General features: G+C 31.7%; 1 protein-coding gene across 3 annotated transcripts; it reads right to left on the bottom strand.

Moving 5' to 3' along the window:
• Window positions 1–69: 69 nt before the first annotated feature.
• LOC126850792 (torso-like protein) lies at window positions 70–20,170 on the bottom strand. Of its 3 annotated transcripts, XM_050594135.1 has the most exons (5): window positions 19,645–20,170; window positions 19,341–19,506; window positions 2,704–3,034; window positions 2,067–2,406; window positions 76–1,268 (listed from the first exon to the last, which is right to left on the bottom strand). In XM_050594135.1, exons 3-5 carry the CDS (start codon window positions 3,003–3,005, stop codon window positions 873–875), a joined length of 1,038 nt encoding a protein of 345 aa, XP_050450092.1. In that variant the 5' UTR covers window positions 3,006–3,034; window positions 19,341–19,506; window positions 19,645–20,170; the 3' UTR covers window positions 76–872. The 3 variants fall into 3 exon arrangements, with proteins under 3 accessions (XP_050450071.1, XP_050450092.1, XP_050450082.1); XM_050594114.1 differs by lacking the exons at window positions 19,341–19,506; window positions 19,645–20,170 and adding an exon at window positions 3,200–3,852 and having other exon boundaries at window positions 70–1,268; XM_050594125.1 differs by having other exon boundaries at window positions 19,341–20,170.
• Between the last annotated feature and the right edge of the window lie 1,845 nt (window positions 20,171–22,015).

Genomic DNA, 22,015 nt, shown 5'->3' with positions numbered 1-22,015 from the left:
ATTAGTTAATTTCTATTAATTATTTTTCTCATGAAAATAAAAAATAAAAACTTATATCATAAGTTTTTCAAAAGAAAAAGAAAGGGAGGGAGAAGAAATTTTTATGGTAATGTTACAATCAACTATTTTATAATGCCAATAAGTTGATTTGTTATATAATATATACAATCTTCTATAATATTGGTCCACAGAGTCGCAGTATAAACTTGTTTGCAAATATATACGCATTATTTCTTATCAATTTATCTGAAAAAAAATGTGAAAAAAGAAACATTCTCTAATTGAAAAAAAACAAGATTCATTATAAAATATGAATGTATCCGAAACGAAAAAAAATGATTCATTAATTTAATTTCATTATATATAATACAATGATATCAAGTTTAACAAATACAAAACGCACACAAATCTTTATATAAATACATCTTCTTTACACACATATCAATAGATTAATTTTGAGTAAAGAACTTACAATATTTTTGAATCAAATTGTACGAATAATATTTGTGATATATTTAAAATATTTGTGCAAAAGCGTTTTTTCTAATATGATTATAGTAATAAATACTTATTTCTAGCAATAACAGCATTTTCGCAGGTTTATATTTTAGATTATATATATATATATGATTGAAGGATATATCTCCTCATTCAACAAGAACTTTATATGAGTTTTCGTTAATGAGTGATAATGGCAGTTAAATTGTTGCGATCGGTTCAGCTGATCCAAAAACACCTACATGGATTCTACAAGCTGAAATTAATAGTGTTATGTCATATCTTTATACGTCGTTTGACATACGCGCGACAGGTATTCCAAATTTCTTTTCTGCAGTTCCTGAGTTTGCCTGCAATCGACGCGTATTACACTATCACATATTCACTTCCCAGAGTTTGAAATAGTTATCGACCACTTCCATAAACCATTCGCGTCTTTTTGGATCCTTGAAAGCGGGTGCTAATGTCCGCAATTGCAATTGCAGCAGCGCCTCGTCGCCCAAGAGGCCGTTCAGTTGCCTAAGCAATGCCGTATCGCCGTGTAATTTCAGTAGGCTGGCGTAAGTGAAGATATAATATTGCACCCGAAGACGTTGCACGGCCCATGCTTCTACGCTACGATTGCCACTCGCCGACTGTATGGAACCCATGTGTTCGGCGTACCAAGGCGAGAAATAATTACCCAGCTCGAGAGCCGACAATTCTGCAACTCCTCGTGTTTTCAACCGTTCCTTTATTCGCGAATACACCTGAGGAGTGTACACGAAAACCTGAAAGAAAAAATATTCCAAAAAATATTTTGTCATACTTCTCTTTTGTCATCTTTCTCAAATGACATCAAATTTTTGTATAGGTATTTAGGGCAATGAGATGCTTTATATTTTGGCTTCTCCAATTAATGAAGATATCAGAGATTGAATCTCTAGATTGCGGCATCGCGTATTTCAAGTAGAAAGTTTCGTAATTTTACTTTTACTGACATTGACGCGATGATGTAAACTATTAGTGAGAACTAGGCATAATGAGGCGTTTCTGTGCAGTTTTTACGCCTAAATGGAAATAAAAATGCCGCACGTCCCTCTTTCTCTTTCCGTTGCGCGATAGACCGTATGATAAACGAGGCTTGTTTCACTTTTATCTAACCGAGACTGCATTCTTCTTACGACGAGTCGATTGCGACAACAATCAGCGGACCGCATAATTAAGGAAGATGCATCGATGCAAAGAGACGAATATCATACCCGTTTTTATTATTATTACAATATTACCGGTTAATCGCAACTTTATTTAAATATGTCTCTGCATAATGCGATAGAATGAGATTTTTTGCTTTCAAAAAGATATATTTTTCTAATATTCGTGAAAATATTTCGTACTCTTTCTTTTTGTTGTTAAAAGACTTTCTTATTGTTAAAAGAATTATTTAATAAGTCCACATTGCGGAATCGATATGTTTCAAAAACGATTATTGTTCGCATCGACAAAAAAAAATGGACATTAAAATAGAAAGTTTCAATTTTTATCATTATATTATTGAACTGTCATCTTAGCTTTTCTGATCGCTTTACCTGATAGAGTGAATTCCCTGTTATGTAAGAAGCAATGTAGTGCGAACCAAAGTTCCTGATGAATCGCACAACACTCGCAGTGTCACCGACCGTGACGTTCTCTGTCTGCCGCAACACGGAATCATCGAGAACGAGGGTCTCGGCAGTGCCAGCGAGTCGTTGATTATCATGGAATCTGGCGACGCGCACTAGAACGTAACAGTGATCGCCCGTAATGAAGGACGAGTTTATGCCGAGGTGCCTGGCTATTGCCGCCTTCGACCAGCTTCCAGTGAAGGCGCGCCACGGCCTCTCCAGTCTTTCGAAAGTGAAGTCACGGAAGTATGCCTGAAGAAGTTGTCTGTAAACATACATACACACAATACATTTATACAGATAATAATAATACACACATTAACTTTATTTGAAAATATCATCCTGATAAGCTAGATGAATCTTTTGATAGAGCTTCTTTCAACCTATTACTAAAAAAATAAACAGATAATTTATATTACTAGTAATTTTTATATTAAGTTCGTATTTAGTTATGCAGATCGTAAATAAATGTCATAAAAGTTTTAAAAATTAGCTTTTGATTTTGATAATTTAATCCAACTTTCCCTTCTATCTTTGAAAAAGACATCAAATATAATCATGCCTTATATTGTCGCAAAATTCCATGTGGAAGTCGCCGTCGAAGACGACGGTATTTATTTTTGCCTGACGCTGCTTGGACGGCAACGGCATGGCATTCGTGAAGACATCGAGAGTAGGCTCGCGGAATATCCAAGTTTCAGTATCGTTGCGCGGTACCACTCGCATGCTGATACTCAGGTAACCGTAACGGCTAAAAACGTTTACGGCACCGCCGAGCCGCGGTCGCTGCGATCTGGTAACGTGGTGGCCGATCAGCAACGCGAACGTTAACGCCAACAGGAAGAGCCGCGTTCGTGACCACATCTCTGGACAGCTGCTTAGGTCAGTAATACCTGAAACATAGATTGCGAATAGATATTAGATATAATCAAGCCAGGAGCAAATAGCAGGCGAAACATATGACACATACACATTTATCCTTTCATAAAATATTTAAAAATCTGACATTCTTGTCGCAATATTTCATATCTAAATAGTGATTTTATCCTATTGACTACCTTTATATCGTATCTCCATGAATAAAAACATTTCTTCGTAACGACGGTGTCCATTTTCAATTCAATCTCGTAGATATAGAGAGATATTATACCATTCTCTTATACCATTCAATCTTATATCATGAAACAACGTTTGCATCTTGCAAACTCTGAGATACTGGGAAGCCTATCAGAGTTGCGAGAGGAAGCTGCGACTACCGGTTTCCGACCACACGTGCACGTCTCGGCGCAAGAAATCGTTACCGTGTTGCGGCGTGCTATCTTGCTATGTAGGTCTAGGTGCGCGTCGCCGAGGTGTTTGCACGAGCGAAGTCCCTGGCCTTCATCCCCACTTGCCTCATACTGGACGAGCACCTCGATCTACCTGACACCGGTGTTCCGTGTATCTGAATCGTCTCGTTCTCCTACCCTCCGCGCATATCTAGATTTAATAATTCGCTTCTTCTCGCTCAGGATGAACGGTGAATGTACATAAATTTCTTCCATGCAGTCGAATAGGCTATCATCCCGCATCCGTTTTACTTTATCGCGACTCGGAACGGAAATGGATGCTTTACATTGACATTATGATGATGCGAACAATCGTCATGAATATCCAAACCTTGGCACGCCGGCGATCTTGAATTAAGCTTTTAGAATGAATAGCGTATAAATAGAGAGATAAAAACAGCTGTACATACAGATATCAAATGATGCTTCTTATAATATAGTGATGCATTTATATAATTATTTTTTTATAGTTAGAATTTGCATGACTAATACTGCTTACTCCGCAATTTGAATTTGAATAGAGTATATGCAGTTGCATGAGTTTCATGAATGTAACATAATGCCTCGAGGATTGTAAAAACGAGCTGACAGTTATAATTATCAACAGTACCATAAAGCATTTCAAATTTTGCGAGATTGCACTTTTACGTGACGAATCTCACTACTTCTCGGATATAATTTAGCAGAATTTTGCGGACACATAAAACAGAATAAAAAATGTTACATTTTCAATATATATATATATATATATATATATATAGTTTCATCGTAATATACATTGAAATATAATTCATAATCACTGTTAATATATATTTAATAAGAATCTCTCTCCCTCTCTCTTTTTTAAAGAGTAAAAGATAAATTATCTTTTTTGTCTTAAGAGAATAGCTATTTGATGAATAAGAGCAGCAATCTGTTTAATACATGAAGTATTGATATTTTAAAATATAATAATTACATAATTTTGAGAAAGAGAGAGAGAGAGAGAGAGAGAGAGAGAGAGAGAGAGAGAAAGAAAGAGAGGGAGAGCTATTTTCGAGAAAATTCAATATATTAATAAAAATTGCAATGTGTGTGCAATTAAAGAAAGTTAGACATATCAAATAAAACATTATTGGATAAATGACAACAAATAATGGTTTCTTCCTGCATTTCTCATGACAAATGATTAATTCGCGTCTCCTAATGTTTTCACTCAACTAAGCATATTCGCTCGTATATATTGTATACATGAGATGCACACACGAGCGTTTTCATTCGTCAGAATCAATGTAGGTCCAAAGTGCAAGCGAGTGAAAGTGAAATTAAACACCTACCATTCGAATGAACACTTCTTCCTCGCGGATACAAGCCTAAAAAAAGAAACTCGTAAAGTAAAGTTATGAGAGATATGTGACATGCTTCTTCTTGCAGAAATGATTGAGGTAGCATTAAAAGCATACAAGAAAATAGATAAACATTGTGTACTATCAATGTTCAATGAAACGGAAGAAGAGAATGATGTGGTTCAATAGGAGCGTAACTTGCTTTGGAAATCTCATCAAGGGTGGTCAGAGCTCGAAATGGTTAGAACTCTTACTTTGCCCGCAGGGATACGCCGACGCGAGCGGTAGTAATTAAGTTTTCTATCGTTTAATCGAAGAGATGAAATTACTTGTCCCCCCGCAAGGGCAACGAATCTGATGGATTAGATTTGGCAGGAGTAACAAAGTCAACTCTCAATTATTCCTCCTGTTATCAAACAATCGATTTTTGAGGAACATCGAAACATTTTGCGACTTTTCAAGCAAAAAAACATGCAATATTTCTCTATAATGTATTTATAGATTATTTGTTCGTGTGATGAGAATTATTCAACCTTTCTGACAACAGACTGCATTTATGAATGCTCATCTGTGAATAATGTTGTATTTGTAACGAACCGTGAAATGTGGTGTAGTAAATATAATAGATGATCGTGATAGAAATTAATTTAACGTTTAATGAAGCTTCGTGAGAGCGCATAATAATTAATCAACCATCAATAATAATTAACGGAGACCGTGAAGTTAAATGATGTTTATCGTGCGATTGCACGAACACGTGCAATTGAACGCGCATTATATCGATATTTAAATGACATAACGCGAGTACGCGATAGCCCGATTGAATCACGTTTTTATCTCTCAAACGATACGCACGTCCCAATTCATCTTTTTCGTTGTTACTAGGGATTGAAACGATTGCAGTTTTGCACAATGCTATTCGGCAGTTCGATTTAAATTAATCCCCATGGTCAGCGGATTGTATCGCGCATTTCTATTGTGTTCACTCTACAGTTTGTTAAACTGCTTAATCGTATACTCTGGTAAACTTTGACATTCCTATACGCTCCTGTCTTCTTTGTCCCAGTGGCCTTTGAAGCTCATGAGAACACCATCGAACCATTTAGCGTAAAATTATAATTATGCAACAGGGCTCAGGTGATTTTTATTTTTGCGCGAAAAAATAACTCTGTGTAGGTCTTCGAGATTGATTGTTTCATTAATTTTATAACAATATTAACATATAACTAAGCATGTATTATTTATATGTTCAAGTATTTTATTATTACATATATTATATTTTATTATTATATATAATTACTATTTATTTATTATTTTTATTTATATATATATATATATATATATAATTGTTAAAAAGATTTAACATAATTCTTTATAAGTTACATTTTTTAAATAATTTTTACTTAATTAAATAAATGTAAAATATTTTTAAAAGCTCATCTCTCAGAACTATAATATTTTTATTTTTGATTGCTCATTAATAATACCAGTTTTGTACAAACCATTTTTTAAGAACTTTTTTTAAAATGTTATTTTTTATTTAAAAATATCTTTTAATGTAGATGTATTATCAACAAATGTTGATCAACTTTTTCATTGTCACGTAGCAAATAGATTTTAAATATGCTTTTGACAAATAATAGAGAATAAGTTTCTATTGAGAATCATACATTTTTATATATAGTGATTTGATATATATAGTACTTGATATATAGTACTTGATATATCACTGCCCGCTTAAAACACAATTTTTTCATTTTCCATATGGCTAAACTTTTCTAGGTCAACGTAGTGAAACTAAGACATGCGAGTTATTTAGCGTATATATTTTGTTCTATTATTGAAGTAACACGATGCCAATGTGTGGAATGTTAAGCATAATGTATTATCGCTTTTGTATATGCTTACTTCGCAACAATAGGCTAAGTTTCGGGTTTAAACGATTTCATGCCATCGGCATCGGACAAAACGCACAAATCTGCTGTAACTCATGTGTAATAGGAAGTCGTTTATCGCGAAGGAAGATCGCTCTATATACCTAGATTCGAAGTTGCAAGCCACAAACGAAAGTAATCATACATATTTATGAGATTACAGTAAAAGCAATGAAACAAAGAATGTGCTTCAATTGTTTCATTTACGATCGTTATCCTTGTCGATTATTGCATCAAAAATATTAATTTTGCAATGGTGAAATTTAAAATAATTTTTTGACAAATATATTTTTCTTATATTATAATAAAATATTTATAAGAGCGACTTTTATAAACTAGTGAAGGTGGCCTATTTCTTAAGAGTCACTTTGATGCAAAATAATAATAATAAATGTAATTTTTTATAATCTATCAAAACAATATCTTTTTTTGATAAATGTTTATTGAATGTATTTTATTAAAGATTTTAAAATTTTGCAATACTAGAAATTTAAAAAAAAAAGAACTGTGCATATTAATTTTAAATCAATCAGCGAACTTGAATAATATATGACTTTGAAAAAACTTACAACAAAACATTAAGAAAAATTAAATTACCGAATTAGAAAAACGGAAGGAACAAGTTCTGCTTTCGCCGATGCTTTCGAACATGTGAGAGTGGTTTATCAACTCAACATGATTAGAACTTGAAACAAATTTTCTCTTGATCATAAATTACTTTCAATTTAAACTACGATTACTTTCAATATAAAACAATTTTACTTAATGGATTATAAAATAGACAAAAATTAAACAGTAATTGTAAATTATAATATTAATTTTTACAGATTGATACTGTGATTGTTTAGTCCATATTTAGATAAAATTTCAGAATGAAAGACGCTCTTGCAGTGACAAATACTTATTGTTAGTATATCAAATAGAAAGTTGGCGAAATTTAATATTGCTTTGCCCTAATAAAACGACGTTTCAATACCAATTACTGCATCGAACGAAAGATAGCATTGTATAATATGTATACATGAGTACCTGCAAGGTATCATATGGACAATATCTTACACAAATCTTTTAAGTAATAAAGCATGCTTCCTGAGACTCCTGAAAATTTGTATTTATATATAAAATAAGATAAATAAAATTTAATAAAGATGTGTACTAAGATAAAATATAGATTATATAATATAAATACAATAATCAAAATATATTATACAATTTAAAATAAATAATATAATAAAATAATAAAACATATATTCGTGCAACAGTTTTAGAAAATTATGTAATTTAAAAAGACTTAGTGCACATTATGAGATCTGTAATAAGACATACGAAAGACTTATGATTTATTGATAGATGAGAAATTGATAATATTGGGAAGATATTGAATAATTTTCTAATTATCAAAAAATTTATATAGTACAGAATATTTTTTGATGCCGAATGTTTATATTGTGTGTGTATATGTACATACATACGTTTGTATCGTATATCGCAGTACTCAGTATTCACATCATTGACATAAAAGAGCTTTACAGAAACGAGACTAACGTCGCATCTGTTATTGCGTCGAGAAAGATAAATCTAATCATAATATAACGAAGAGGTTATATAAATCTCACAAGAAATAAGAAACTATATATATAAACATATCTACTGCGGTACCTTTTCGAGAAATCAATAAAACTCAAGATTGAAGACTGAAGACACGAAGTCGATAAGGAATTGAATGAACCACTGTGTCTTAGTTTCTTATTAGCATATTACTATCATTATGTTATCCATAATGAATTGCTGTGACAAGAAAAATCTCAGTCGGAGGATAATAATTGAGCGTATGGCCGATTGCTATTCGCTTGTCCGGTGATATATAGCAGGACAGAAGTCAATGGGGAAGAATTATTTAAATAGCCTCGCAATGCGTAACTTGAAAGGGACACGTTACGTCGTCCTATTAAACGCAGGAAACGCGATCACGGAGCATCGAATGATACACAAGGAACCGCTTTGAATTTAATTGAAGTAGACCGACACAGACAGACTAACTAGTGGCGATTAACGTGGCAACAGAAAATTTCGATGCGATCGAACGCAATCGATAGGAAAGCACATCGTCGAGCAAAAAAATTGATTGCAAAATTTAGAATCTGAATTTAATCTCGCGTTACTATTATGGTAAAACTACGAGCACTGGAAAAAACATCAGGTGTATTGAAGTAAATAATGTCCACTCGCTTGTTAGCTAAACCAGTTCTGTTCCGTTTTGAGAGACAGAAACAATATTTTCACATTTAAAATACTGATGAGAATATACGATTGAGAAGTATCTGCAAACACAACGCGCACTATTTGCTAAATAAATCAGGAAACTTCTTGGTTCCAATTGAAACTTTAATTTGCAATTTTTGTGCACATTTCTTGCAAAATAATTCATATATTTAACTGCTGAACACACACACGCACTACTATATATATTTAAATTTCTATTTCTATTTATATTTATATTATACTATTTATATTTAAATTTCAACTAAAAATTATTCACCCATCATAAGATATGTACATATATATAATTTTTTTATGCCAAAGCTAAACTATACCCAGTTGATCTTATTTAGAACTTTATTAAAAAACTTATTTAGAAATTTATATGGTTCAATTTGCAACATGACCGTGGATCGTGAAAGACTGCGTATATTTCGGCACGTGTACAAGATATCATCCCAGATATTTTGTAGTTATCCCCGGCTGTTTCTTATTCACACGATATTTTGACAAGAGGTCACGTCGTCGTTGCTAAATCTGTTAAGCACTATCAATTACATATGAACGTTACTCAATATCTCAAAAACATATTGTGATTAATAATTCGTTACACGAAATCATCAAATTCGAATTATCGCACGGAACTTCCACGCATCCATCGTTAATCGCTTATTAACTCAAAAATTCAATTTTTTTTATTTCCTCTCAGTCTCTTTTTCTACCATTCTCAATTATTAATTTTAATTATAGTTATGCATCTTGTGCAATAATAACACGCTGATAAAATATTAAAAATTTACATAGACATATGTACGTATATAAAAATTAAAAGCAGAAAAAACTAGAAAGTTTTTACTGAAAAAATCTACTATAATAGAGAAAATGCAGACAACATATTCTACCAGATCATACAAGTTTATTCCATTTCCGCTGAGATCGGCTTTCCCCTCTGTATCATAAAGGCTCCCTCCCTATGACGTTAATTGTTACGGGTCATTGACTATATGCTTGTTACAAGATACTAGAAGATAACTCTACTTTTTAATGTTGCTACTCCAATCAACTATACACTTGTTACGATTATATATACATTACTGTATTTCTTCATCTTAATTTTTATTTTTCTTTTCATTTTTAAATTCTTATCTAAAAATTGAGATTGACAATGAATCAAAAAATTTTTTACAATTTTTTAATTACTGATTATGCTTTCGTGACGTAATCGATATTTATAATATAACAGCATTTACGTATGATAATGAACATGTCGTGATCACTCTTGCTTACACTCTTGCTTCTATCAACGTAAATGTATTTTACTAACGTAAATGTATTTTTTTTAGATTATTAAATTTCGCCACGCTTGCAACTTCAATTTAATCAGACGTATGATTCTGCGCCGCTGCGTCATATCGATAAATATCTTCGCACGAGCAGCAGTCAACGAAAACAATTTAGCCGACGCGGCTCAATTTCGCAATTTATAATTCATTTGAGTGTAGATGTATGTGCATGTAGACATTTCTGAGAATTAGATTTAATTAAATGGCGTTTCTCCGATTATTAAATTTCCAGAAAAAAAATATTACCAGGACGTAAGTAAATTCTATGAATGCTATAAATTCTCATTCACGTTGTTTTACCGATATGATCAAATTAATTTACATATATAATTTTCACACATTAATTTTGATATATAGATATTATATAAAAAAAAAAAAAATAACTGCGTGTGTCATGCTTAATTATGCCAATTAATGTATCAAGTCGGAAATCTTGATATGCGCATGTATCCTGTTTGCGTGATGACACGATGGTATCGATTAGCGATCATATTTGAATCCATCGAAAATAATAACTCTCTATTTTTTCATGATTAAAAAGTAGTGCGATAGTAGTCGAAAATTTGTTTCCTAGAAGCAATGCTGCTGTCTTACTATCATATTATCAATATGTGTTACGCAATATGATTGTCTGACTCGCGGATGCGGTCAATTACACGGTCAACGACAGTCTGACTTTTAAAGTGCGTTAGTCTTTTTTTTGCGCAAAACCAATTCTGTGTGCGTCGCGATCGAGGTCATTCACTCGACTGACGCACGAATGTAAATTAATCTCGTTGTCGCATATAATTCTGCAAAGCAAAGATTTATCTTTAAAAGTGCATTAACAAATACGAAACATTCTCATTCATTTCGCGTAGAAACATTTTCTCTTTTTAAAATATGGTTTAAACAAAATGTTTTTTTTAATATTATTAAATATTATTTTTAAGATTTTTGTGCAATTATAATCTATCATCGCAAACACAGTGAATACGATAATTAAAGTGTGTGAAAAAAAAAATATATTAATTACACTTTCAATTCTGTGAACGTATATTTTACTAAAATCTTTATTTTATCGAATTTATTCATGAGAAACAGAAATAAATGCACAAAACATATGTCGTATAGTTAAAGGTTTTGGTCATATCAAGGCTTCTTTCTATCCAACTTCTATTTTCTTTGTTTCGGCAAAAAGTCAGAACGAGTAAAACCAGATTTTTCTAAAATTGCGCGAAGATAATTTCTCGCCTCGAGATATTATTACCATCGGATATACGAAAAAGTCTTTCTTCTTTTATATCCGCGAGATTCCTCCTGACATTTGCATAGGTATGTTAAATGCGCTGTGGGATCGCACGTAGATGAGATACTAAGAGTATTGCCTTCCCGTGAACTCTCATACTTGGTTATATTATATATTGTATATGAAATACAATTATGCTGAGGATACATGCGAACCTGAGATGGTAATAATCCCGTTTAATTGTGTGTGTATAATACTTTTTCATAAAATACCGCTTTTTAAGCGCAAGAGATTCAAGTACAGAACGAACGCATAATGACTGAGATTTTGTAATATATAAATCGAATCTATCAACAACTTGAACAAAGACGTTTCTTATATCAAGAAAATGCGGATTGAAATCTAAGAATGATCACTTTCAAAGCACGCAATATCTCAATCAAAAAAGTGATTTGTATACTTAGATTATATGCTTCTTATGTAAGTCCAGACCACATATATTGTGCACTGTTATTACTCCTTATTTATTGCATGTTAAACAGAAATGTTAAAAACAAATTGTTTCTTTTTTTCTCATTTTTTACACAAAACATAAAAACATTATAGTTTCTTACATTTGCATACATTTCCACAAAAGTATTTCCTTTTTCGCAGGGACATTAATCTTACCTTTCTCTCTTTGTCACTATATACACTAACAAGTAAAAATTATTTTTAAAGTCATATATTAACCATAATTTAAAATTATAATGCTAATTAAACACATCGCGAATAAATGTTTTAGAATTTATATTTATTATTTATAAATCTTTATCTGACAATGAGTTTCTTTCTATTCCTTTTTTTATTTTTCCCATATTTTTTTCCTTACCTATATTATTATTATATCATATTTTATATATCGCTTATTTAAATTTTTTATTTTTAAATAATGTATCGTCTGCAAAATATTATGCTTGATTACAAATGCTTTTCTAAGAAATTCTTTCATCTATTATTATCTCAGGAGGAGAATATCACGAGTTTACGCCACGCCAACGAATCATATACCTTACATAGAGTTTCCCGTGACATTTATGCCACGGTGACTGCATCTTCGCGTTGCAATGTTCTATCAACCGGCGGAATGTCTTCTCAAGTGATGATTCTGGTTACGACACAAAATCAGAAAGTAACGAAAAGACATTGAAGTGTGAGACATAGAAAACCATTCGCGACGATATGTCATCGATATCACTTTTTATCGTGTATATGTATATTGATATCGTAAAAATTTAATTCCCTTTTTTAAAGAAAAAAGAAAGGAACGAATAATTTATATAAATTAAAGATATATAATTTTTTTTTTATACACAAATGTATAAAATATCATATGTAATTACAAATTTAATTATTTGATTAACAGTTGACGAGTTGCTGAAAAAAAAATTTTTTAATTAATCTCTTGTCATTTCCATTAAGTTTGTCATTTTGTCAGAGCACAAAAATTATATACGTAGATTTTTTCTTTAATATTTTAATCTATAAAATTCGAAGACAAGAATATCTTGGAGACATTAACCTCAAGTCACGAGAAACAATCCGCTTTTTGATTCGTCCAGAATGTGAACGCTGACAATGCAGAATACGAAACGATCGCATGAATCGACAAGTATCTTCGATGAAGCAAGTCCTAGAATATCGCTCAACTTGAAATTCTCTCTTGTTATTGCTCAAGGAGTGCTATGTTTTGATAGTCATTTTACAATATACAATAATGAAATAAAATCACAATAGTTTGGACAAAAACGAAAACTTTTGAAAATATATTTTATACATATGTATTTTTTATTCTTATAAAATTTGTAAATTGTTCCCATTTATTATCATCATATTAAAAAAAAAAAAAGATTAATTATGATATTACTGACAGATTATTAAGATAATGTATAATTAATACAATCGTAATGCAAGTCATCACAAATATCAAAATCAATAGCTCGACTTATGCTTTCTCTTCGTAGAATTCCGTGACATTCTATAGCCGCGCGACACATTGATAGGAAAATATGATGACATAGGTAAAATCTTTTCAAAGTGAATGAACTGAACTTCAAGAAACTCTTCTCTACAATATTTTCCTGTCCAGATCTGTCTATTCGTTAGTATTGCGATATGTCAGCTTAGTAATCGCTTTCACCGCAAATATAAACGTTATAAGTATGATTATCGTATTCATCTTGACTTTGGTCAGTCAGAGCCAGAAAAAATACAATGTGCACACGATCGTCGCATGTCACTTCAACATCGTGACAATTCACGCATTATCCCTTATTACCTTTATGATTAATGAGAAAGATCTGTAATCTGCACAAGCAAATTCGCGATTTCCTGGTAGATACCTAGTAACGTATTTAACTCGACAAGCGCTAACTGTTTTGCATTTTCTATACAGCGACATACATACACGTATGTTGGCGTCCTTAACATTAACGTAGCGGCAAAATAATTTATAACTGACGTAATATAAAAGCAGACTATAATCTTTATGTCCACTAAAACTAATCATTTTTTATTCTCCTCGGACTTTTTAATACTTGAGATAATGTCACACATGTATATTTCATGCATACCCTTTCAGTATAAATTTACTTCTGACGCCTATCGCAGAAATAAACATATCTATTTCTTTAACGAGACTGAATTTGAATATTTTAATATAATCAGCGATTATGCATATATCGGCATGGAGCAATCGCGTGTCCAATGCTGAGTAATTAAAATAATGATAAAATCTTGAGACAGAAGGCGAGTTTCGCGTTAAAGTCAATGTAATCTAAGAATAATCTATTTCTCAATAACTTGAAAGTTTACATGCGGTAGGTATTCTAATCGCGGAGCCTTGTAACACTCATTGTCAGTAGTACTATTATAAGCCTTGTTCCTGGTGGAAAATATGGGTAACTGGCATAAGGACGGTCATCCGCGCGCACGTGTTATGATACAACCATGAGTCTAGCAGTCGACTTTTTATTCCGGATTATACTGGCATGATATCGCGTGCTCGGCCTCGGTAGAGTGTGAAAGTGCGTGCATGATACGAGTGATAAACGCGGTGAAAACCAACGGCTCTAAATGGCGTAGTCGATTGCGCGCTTTGTGTCCGCATACAATTCATTCCTCGCACCTGCAAGATGATCGATTAAAGCTTATGAGTAATAAGATTGCTCATAATGATCGTATATAGCAATTCTTAGCAAGTTGACTCAGTCTCGTCATTCGTTATTTTATTACAGCCAAAGACTGATTTGATCCAGATAATGAGAGTTTTGAATGTTAAATTTGTTATTAGAAACAGCACTTAAAAGATTGTTCAAAAATAATTTATATAAATAATTAAAAATAATTTAAAAAAGCGTAAAGATCATGATCAATAATAATAATTTTCTAACATTTTAATTTTCCACTGATTTAAATCTGATAAAGTGCTGAAATAACACTGTATTTTTAAGTTTGGGTGAAGTCTATTATTAACGATGATTATAAGGCATTGCGCGATCGTATGTGAATAAACGCTATTGACGAAATTCTCGCGCAAGTAGTGAGATACATTCTAATACTAACATAAATACGTGTTATTTCAGTGACGTATATAATCATATCAAACAACACAAGAAATTAAAAAAAGATAGTTAATATGAAACAAAGAAAGGCAAGTGTACATAATATAGTTATCGTTAATTTGATCTAACAATAAGTTATATTTTTCTCATTATATTGTGGACTATATTAAACGGAAGATTGTAAGTTCACTACATATATATATATATATATATATATATATATATATATATATATATAATCGCAAATATGTTAGCAATTTACGTTGTATTATTAAAAATGTGGAAGTTATTAAGAAATGGAAGTTTTAATATTTATTCATCCTTCAGAAAATTTGTTAAATTTACATACTCACATTCCGCAATATTTTTTTATTGCAAACTGGAAAAAGGCAAATGACATCACTTGTGTTAAAAAATACTTAAGATAAGTTTGCTGTCTTTTTTTTTCAGTTTAATAATAATTCATGTAATTTTTTTAGCGACAAGTAACCTTACGTCTGAAGGTTTTCATCAAGGACTCGGCGGAGCTGTTGTTAATTAACTGTAATCAGGTGAGCAGCATCAATACCATGACCTAAATATTTCTTTAACACTTATATAATATGAAAAAGAGCAACTTCCTACAAGTTATTGAAAATATTTGAATAATTGACATTTATTAAATCTAAAATCTTTATTAAATCTGATTTTATATAAAACATAATTAAATATATTTTTATCATACGTTGTTTCTATAAATATTTTAATGAATTTAATCAAATTCAATGAAAATAAATAGCAGATTAATAATAACGTAAAAAGATGACGCAAAAAACTGTGTATTTAAAAATATTCATATTTTCTAATAATAAAATATATATTGAATATACATAATATTCTATTATATTTTTTTTTATCATTCACGTTATGATTTACGTTATCTACAATAATCTATAATATTATATTAATTTCCTTGTCCGCGTTTACAATTCCGTGTAATGGAAAGTTCATCGAAATAAAATCATTCGGCAATTGTGCGAAAGATACTCTGGCGAGATCGTCGCGGATCTCGGTAGTATAATTGAATTTATGGTTCAATCAGCGATCAGCGATCAGCTCATTTATCAAGAAAAATCGTTTGAAGACATTCGTATTGAATTTATGTATAATAAAACGGACAACTAACCACGTGGCAAATTAGCTATTAACACGCAATTCATTTCTCGACGTTTACTGTACGCGAGGAAATGAACCATTCGCTTCGGCATCATCGAAAGTAGTTCAGTAACTTCTGAAGCGAATCAAGTGCAACAAATCAATCTTTTTCATGTACTTTTTTCACATCACTATGTAGATTACTGATTGCAACAAGAGTCGAAAGCATAAAGAGTTGAAAGTGATTATTGTGTAATTCTAATCATGTTATTATGTGTCACATAAATACAATGTTTAAACATATGTTATAATAATATAAAATAAATTTTATTTATCCATCATACAAATCACGTTAATGCAAGAGCTGCATTTAACATTAAATGCGATGAGTATTCGAACGAAAATGCCATATAGTTTACGTAATATTACTTTTTAAAGCCGCTAAATCATAAGTAATTAATTATACGTATCAATTAATGCGCAAGCAATAAATTCTGCTTTGTATTCACTCTAATATGCTTACATATTGTATCATAAATCAGAACCCGAGCATTTCCATGTGTTCAGCATATGCAACTACTGAACGATAAGGGGGATATCCCTTCGTCGTAATTGATTGCAATAAAAATCTACGACGCAAAGTTTTTTGTAGGAGTTTATAAATAAAACGCTTAATAATCCTGTCTGGATCATTTTATTAGTCTGACGCATAAATGTGCGTATGAAAACACATTGTAGCAGACAACTGTACTGCTTTCACATGTTGAAGGTTGTATTTGTAATTAGACAGAGACGCGCTAATCTGTCTAGTATTTTTGTTTACTTCTTAATTTCTGAGTTCAATACATCGCTCTTTTGAGCTTTTCTATAATAAGTTTGATGAATCTATTGCAATTATCGATCATGATCGATATGATGTACGTTCTTGAGATTGTTTGGTAAAAAGCAATTCGATAAAAAATACTCGACAACTCATCGAAGGTTAATGTTTTCCTAGTGCGAGGATATAATGCATTAAAATTCTATTGAGATCGAAGCAAATCATGCGGATGACTAGGAACTTCTTTGGCTCCCTAAGTACAATGAGTCCAAGGCTGCAATGCCGCAATCCAACTTTCTGCCGAGACTACCTGTCCTCTTCGGTCAGACACTGATTACTAAATATTTTGTGCTTTATTTCTCTTCCAACGTATTTTACGAAGAAAATATAAATACCATTTTTTAGCCACTTTTTATTAATAAAATAAACTCTTTTATTAATAAAATAATATTAAGTAGAAAAATAAAGATATAAAATTGCATATTATTTTATATCCAAATTTATCACAATAAAAATAAATAACTACAAATTATAGAAACAATTACGAAATAAACATTGTAATATCTATTTGTTTATCAAATAACATTTATTATTTATAATTTGTATGTTTTATATTGATTACATGTCTTGATGAGATATATTTATAGTCAATTATCTTTTCTTATTTAAAAAAAAGAATCATTATTACGCGAGGAAATCTAATCTCTGTCGACCTAAATTTTTTTTTATCTGCGACGCTTATTATACAGTAATACTAATAGATAGACAGTCATCACTTAAAAAATTATAATTTACTGCATCGTGAGACTTCCCCATACATCGCATCATATTGAATTTATCTTTATTAAACCCCCGCGTTAATTGCGAAGCAAAAAGTCATAACATAGCTAATGATAAGGACAATCATTGAAATCGGAGATAATCTGTATTTTCAACATTTTATAAATCTTTTTTTTTTGTAACTATATAATTAAATTATTTTTTTATTTTTAATACGTCACATCAATATTTCATCATTTTTACATCATTTTATTCACATTATTTTTATATTTTGCGTATATCATAAAAAAATATATGTATATATATATATATATATATATATATATATATATAAAATATATCGAATAAATTTCATTAGGATTTAGTGATTTGTGATTGCATAATCACAAATATACGAGCAAGCTGCTCATCGACCGATGAAACAAACGGAGCGGAGTAAATTGCGATTAGTACAAATAATCCGGATAAAATTTCGATTAATTTTGGACCATATGAGCGTTTGAATGAATGTGATGTTGAATAACGGGTTGGATAAGTTGATACGCAATGTCGAGGCAGAGCTAGTTCGCACGCATACCCGAGTCCGCACCATGCATATTTATTATCAACGATAAGTTCTCTTCCTGGAATCTATGTATTTTACTATACCAGTCCACGCTAAATCGGTACCACTTCTTAATCTATCGGCGACCGATGCCGGTTTTTATATATCAAATTCTAGACATTCCATCGACGAAATATTGTAAGGAATGTTGATCAAAATTATTATATCGTTTCTTTAACCAATATTATAAAAACCACTTTCTTTTTAGCAATACGCATTGTTTCACTCACACATATAATTGTGACTAAAAAATTTAGAACATATTTCATCAAAATTTACAAAGTTTTTATTTTCATATATATAAAACATTTTAAAGATTTAAAATAAAAATTTGTATTAATAAGCTTTTAACTTTGATCACAGACATTTATTTCAACTGAGAATCTAAAATTTTATATAGATAAGATCAAACACAAACGCACAGAGTGAAAACGGGATTTAGGACCAAAACGTGAGTTGAAAACAAAAGTTGATTCGACCACCGGATAGAAAACATTCTTATTTACATAAAGATTGCTTATTTCGCGATTGTCTTTACGTAAATAGTCACAATATTATTAAGACAATTGAGCAGAGAAGTAATATTTCACCAATATATAATGTAAAGAAAACGATTAATAATACTGTAATTATACAATTCTTATATTATTAATTTATTCTATTATACACTCAATGCAAAAAAAAATATATATATATGTATTTGTTATCATAACTAATTTAATTATTGATTAATAATAAAGCTGATAAATTTCCGGCATAAATTAAAACTATGATTTTATAAGTATGTATTTCTAATTTAATAATTTTGACGATTATATATAAATTGCGAATCAGAATCTTACCTAAGCACTTTTAGGTTTTCCCATCTCCGTCACTTCAATTTCTTTATCCAGAATTTTTTACAGCAGTTGAATGTCATACGGTATAATTTGAAGCATCAAGAAACATCATTACTCTTCAAGCAGTCGGATGGTTATCTGCAAGTCGAATGGCTTCTCTCTACGATCACTATTGATCCGGCACTCATAATCAATTGACAAAAACATTATTGAATTTTAAAATTAACTAAAAACCGCGTTATGCAATCCCGATCATTCTATATATATTCGATTTTAGATTATCCGATTAACATATTACGTTACTCACAAAATCGACCATCACGTACGATAGTACACCGATCGATCTAAGCCGGGAGGAAATCTTGTCGGCGATCTTTCGCGGCTGCATCCATCTCTCGACCTGTCAGTTTTCGGTCGATCGATAACACGAACCGGTCATCAAGCGTTTCCGTTCCCCCTCACTCGCCCCAGTTTTCGCTGCTTCTCTCTTTCTTTCTCTCTCTCTCTCTCTCTCTCTCTCTCTCTCTCTCTCGCGAGAAGCAAATGTCAAAGATTTGCGCGCGGCGATGTGCTAGATCGTAGATCGATCGATCGATGGATCGATTGAATCAACGGATAACCACCACGTCCGTCCTTAGTCAGTCTATCCTGCTTCGTACGAGCATGTATGCGCCCCGTCGAAGGGGGTTTTCCCAGTCAACGAGAAAGAAGGACACTTCGGCGATCTCGCCGACGATCCGATCGATCGATCTCGAGTGCGCGGCGTTCTACTCGGGGGTCTTTCTCGCGCTGGGCCCCCCGATCTGACCGTGGGCACCGAGCGTCTGCGACTGCGGCTGAAATCTCGAATCTATTCGCGGCAAGCGAGCAAGAGAGCGAGCAAGCGAGCGAGTGCCCGCGAGAGAGCGCACGGCGTGTGCTTAATGCACTGTATAGATACGCACGCATTATGTGCGTGTGCGTGCGCCAAATGTGTGCACGCGTGAGTAATCGACGATGGTGGGGAGCGTTTTACTTCGCTATGGGTGGTAGATCAGATAAGAAGGATCTTGCTTCCTGCGAGCCGCGCAGACTCCCGGATACTGACTAGTCATTTCTCCAGATTTGATTGACATTTCTTGATAATTTTTGTTTGATAATTTTATAGTTAGTAATTGCAAAGTTGTAATTTAAAGTAAATTAATTATATAGAAAAAGCCATGTATATTATTTTTTAAATATTTATTTTTAAATATTTGTTTTGCTACTACTCTTATCATTTTTACTATATATTTTATTAAAAAAGAAATTTTTAATATTTAATATTAATATTTTTTATAATAACATTGAGAAAAAGAGACTAACGTTATGTTTTATAACGTTTTGTTACAGTCTCTTTATGCATAAAGCATTTCGAAACCTTCACTGAGCAAATGAGAGAGCTCATGAGATATGTCAATTATATCCTGTATAATAAATAGTAGTGAAGGCGCCGTTCCTGATTCGATTTACATGTCATTTTTGTGTTAGTATAGTTCGACTGCGTGTTTTTCCTAAAAAAAAACTGTGCTTAAATATACATAAATGTCATCTTACAGTATCAATGCGGAATACCATAAGAATTAAATACTAGAAATAATTATTTTCAAAGATAAAAAATATAAAAAAGATGAAAGAAAGAAAAAGGGAGAGAAGGAAGAGATTAAAATGCATATTTCGTTAAACAAGAAAAGATTAAATAAAATTAATAAAACACAATAAAATTTACCGCTCTACTCATGTACACAAAAATATTTAATTATTTTAATATTCCTGAACTATAATCAATTAATTTTTTAATAAATGTGGTATAAATTAATAGATAATATATTTAGTAATCGTTCAGCATAGACTTAATCGACGTTTTGCAAGATTTGATAATGGTAATTCGTTTCGTAATGTTTACACTGATTCGCGTCGTTTCATTACCAACTAACTTCCTTCTTACGATAATGCCTCTTCCTGTCGTTCCTTAACAATAAAGCTTAATTTGCACTACCTAGCGCTCGTTTCCGTTCTCACGTTCATTCGCCAGCAAATAGATTCAATTGTCTTTTCTCTCTAACACCTGCTAACGCTTAATCTTATGTAGCCCGGCAACAAGGAATTTTGGAGTACGTTTACCGGTAATTTTTAGCATCATCTTCACTGAACGAATGTTTATTTCAGGTCCGGTTATTACGTATTACATAAAGTATTACATGATCACGAATGTTGTCGGTGAAAGGCATTTAAATTCAGCCTACATCAAGAATCTGTCGCGAGATGACCCAATTTTAAAGACTTTGTTTAATCCTTCAAATGTGCGTCCTTCAAAAATTTAGATTCATCTCTCATCTCATCTGCTCGCAAGTCACAAATAAGTATTGTATTTAAATCTAATTATTGCGTGTATAATTATTATAATAATATTTTTTTAAAATTACGTTATGTTGTAGAAAATATCAAATATTTGGAATGTAAAAACTCGATGAAGTTTATAGAAGACACAAGCAAACTAGTTCTGATAAATGTGACAGGAATATCCCGTTTAGATAGATCTACATTTTCTAATCATAAAGAGAAAATATATATAACCGCAACAAAGAATTGGTATCTCCGGGGTTAATAACGCACGAGTCTGCTCGTAATGCACGTGATCTTCAGATTGCGGTTAGCAA

This window comes from Cataglyphis hispanica, chromosome 1 (assembly GCF_021464435.1).
Source record: "Cataglyphis hispanica isolate Lineage 1 chromosome 1, ULB_Chis1_1.0, whole genome shotgun sequence".
Classification (NCBI taxonomy): Eukaryota; Metazoa; Arthropoda; class Insecta; order Hymenoptera; family Formicidae; genus Cataglyphis; species Cataglyphis hispanica.
Note: the sequence above shows the minus strand (reverse complement) of the source record. Positions and strands in the feature narration are given on the sequence as shown.

Coding starts and splice junctions, on each gene's coding strand:
- LOC126850792 (XM_050594114.1), bottom strand. CDS start 3,230: ATGTTTTTATTCATGGAGATACGATATAAAG. Junction 2,407..2,703: donor GAATTTTGCGACAATATAAG/GCATGATTATAT, acceptor GTATGTTTACAG/ACAACTTCTTCAGGCATACT. Junction 1,269..2,066: donor CAGGGAATTCACTCTATCAG/GTAAAGCGATCA, acceptor TTTTTCTTTCAG/GTTTTCGTGTACACTCCTCA.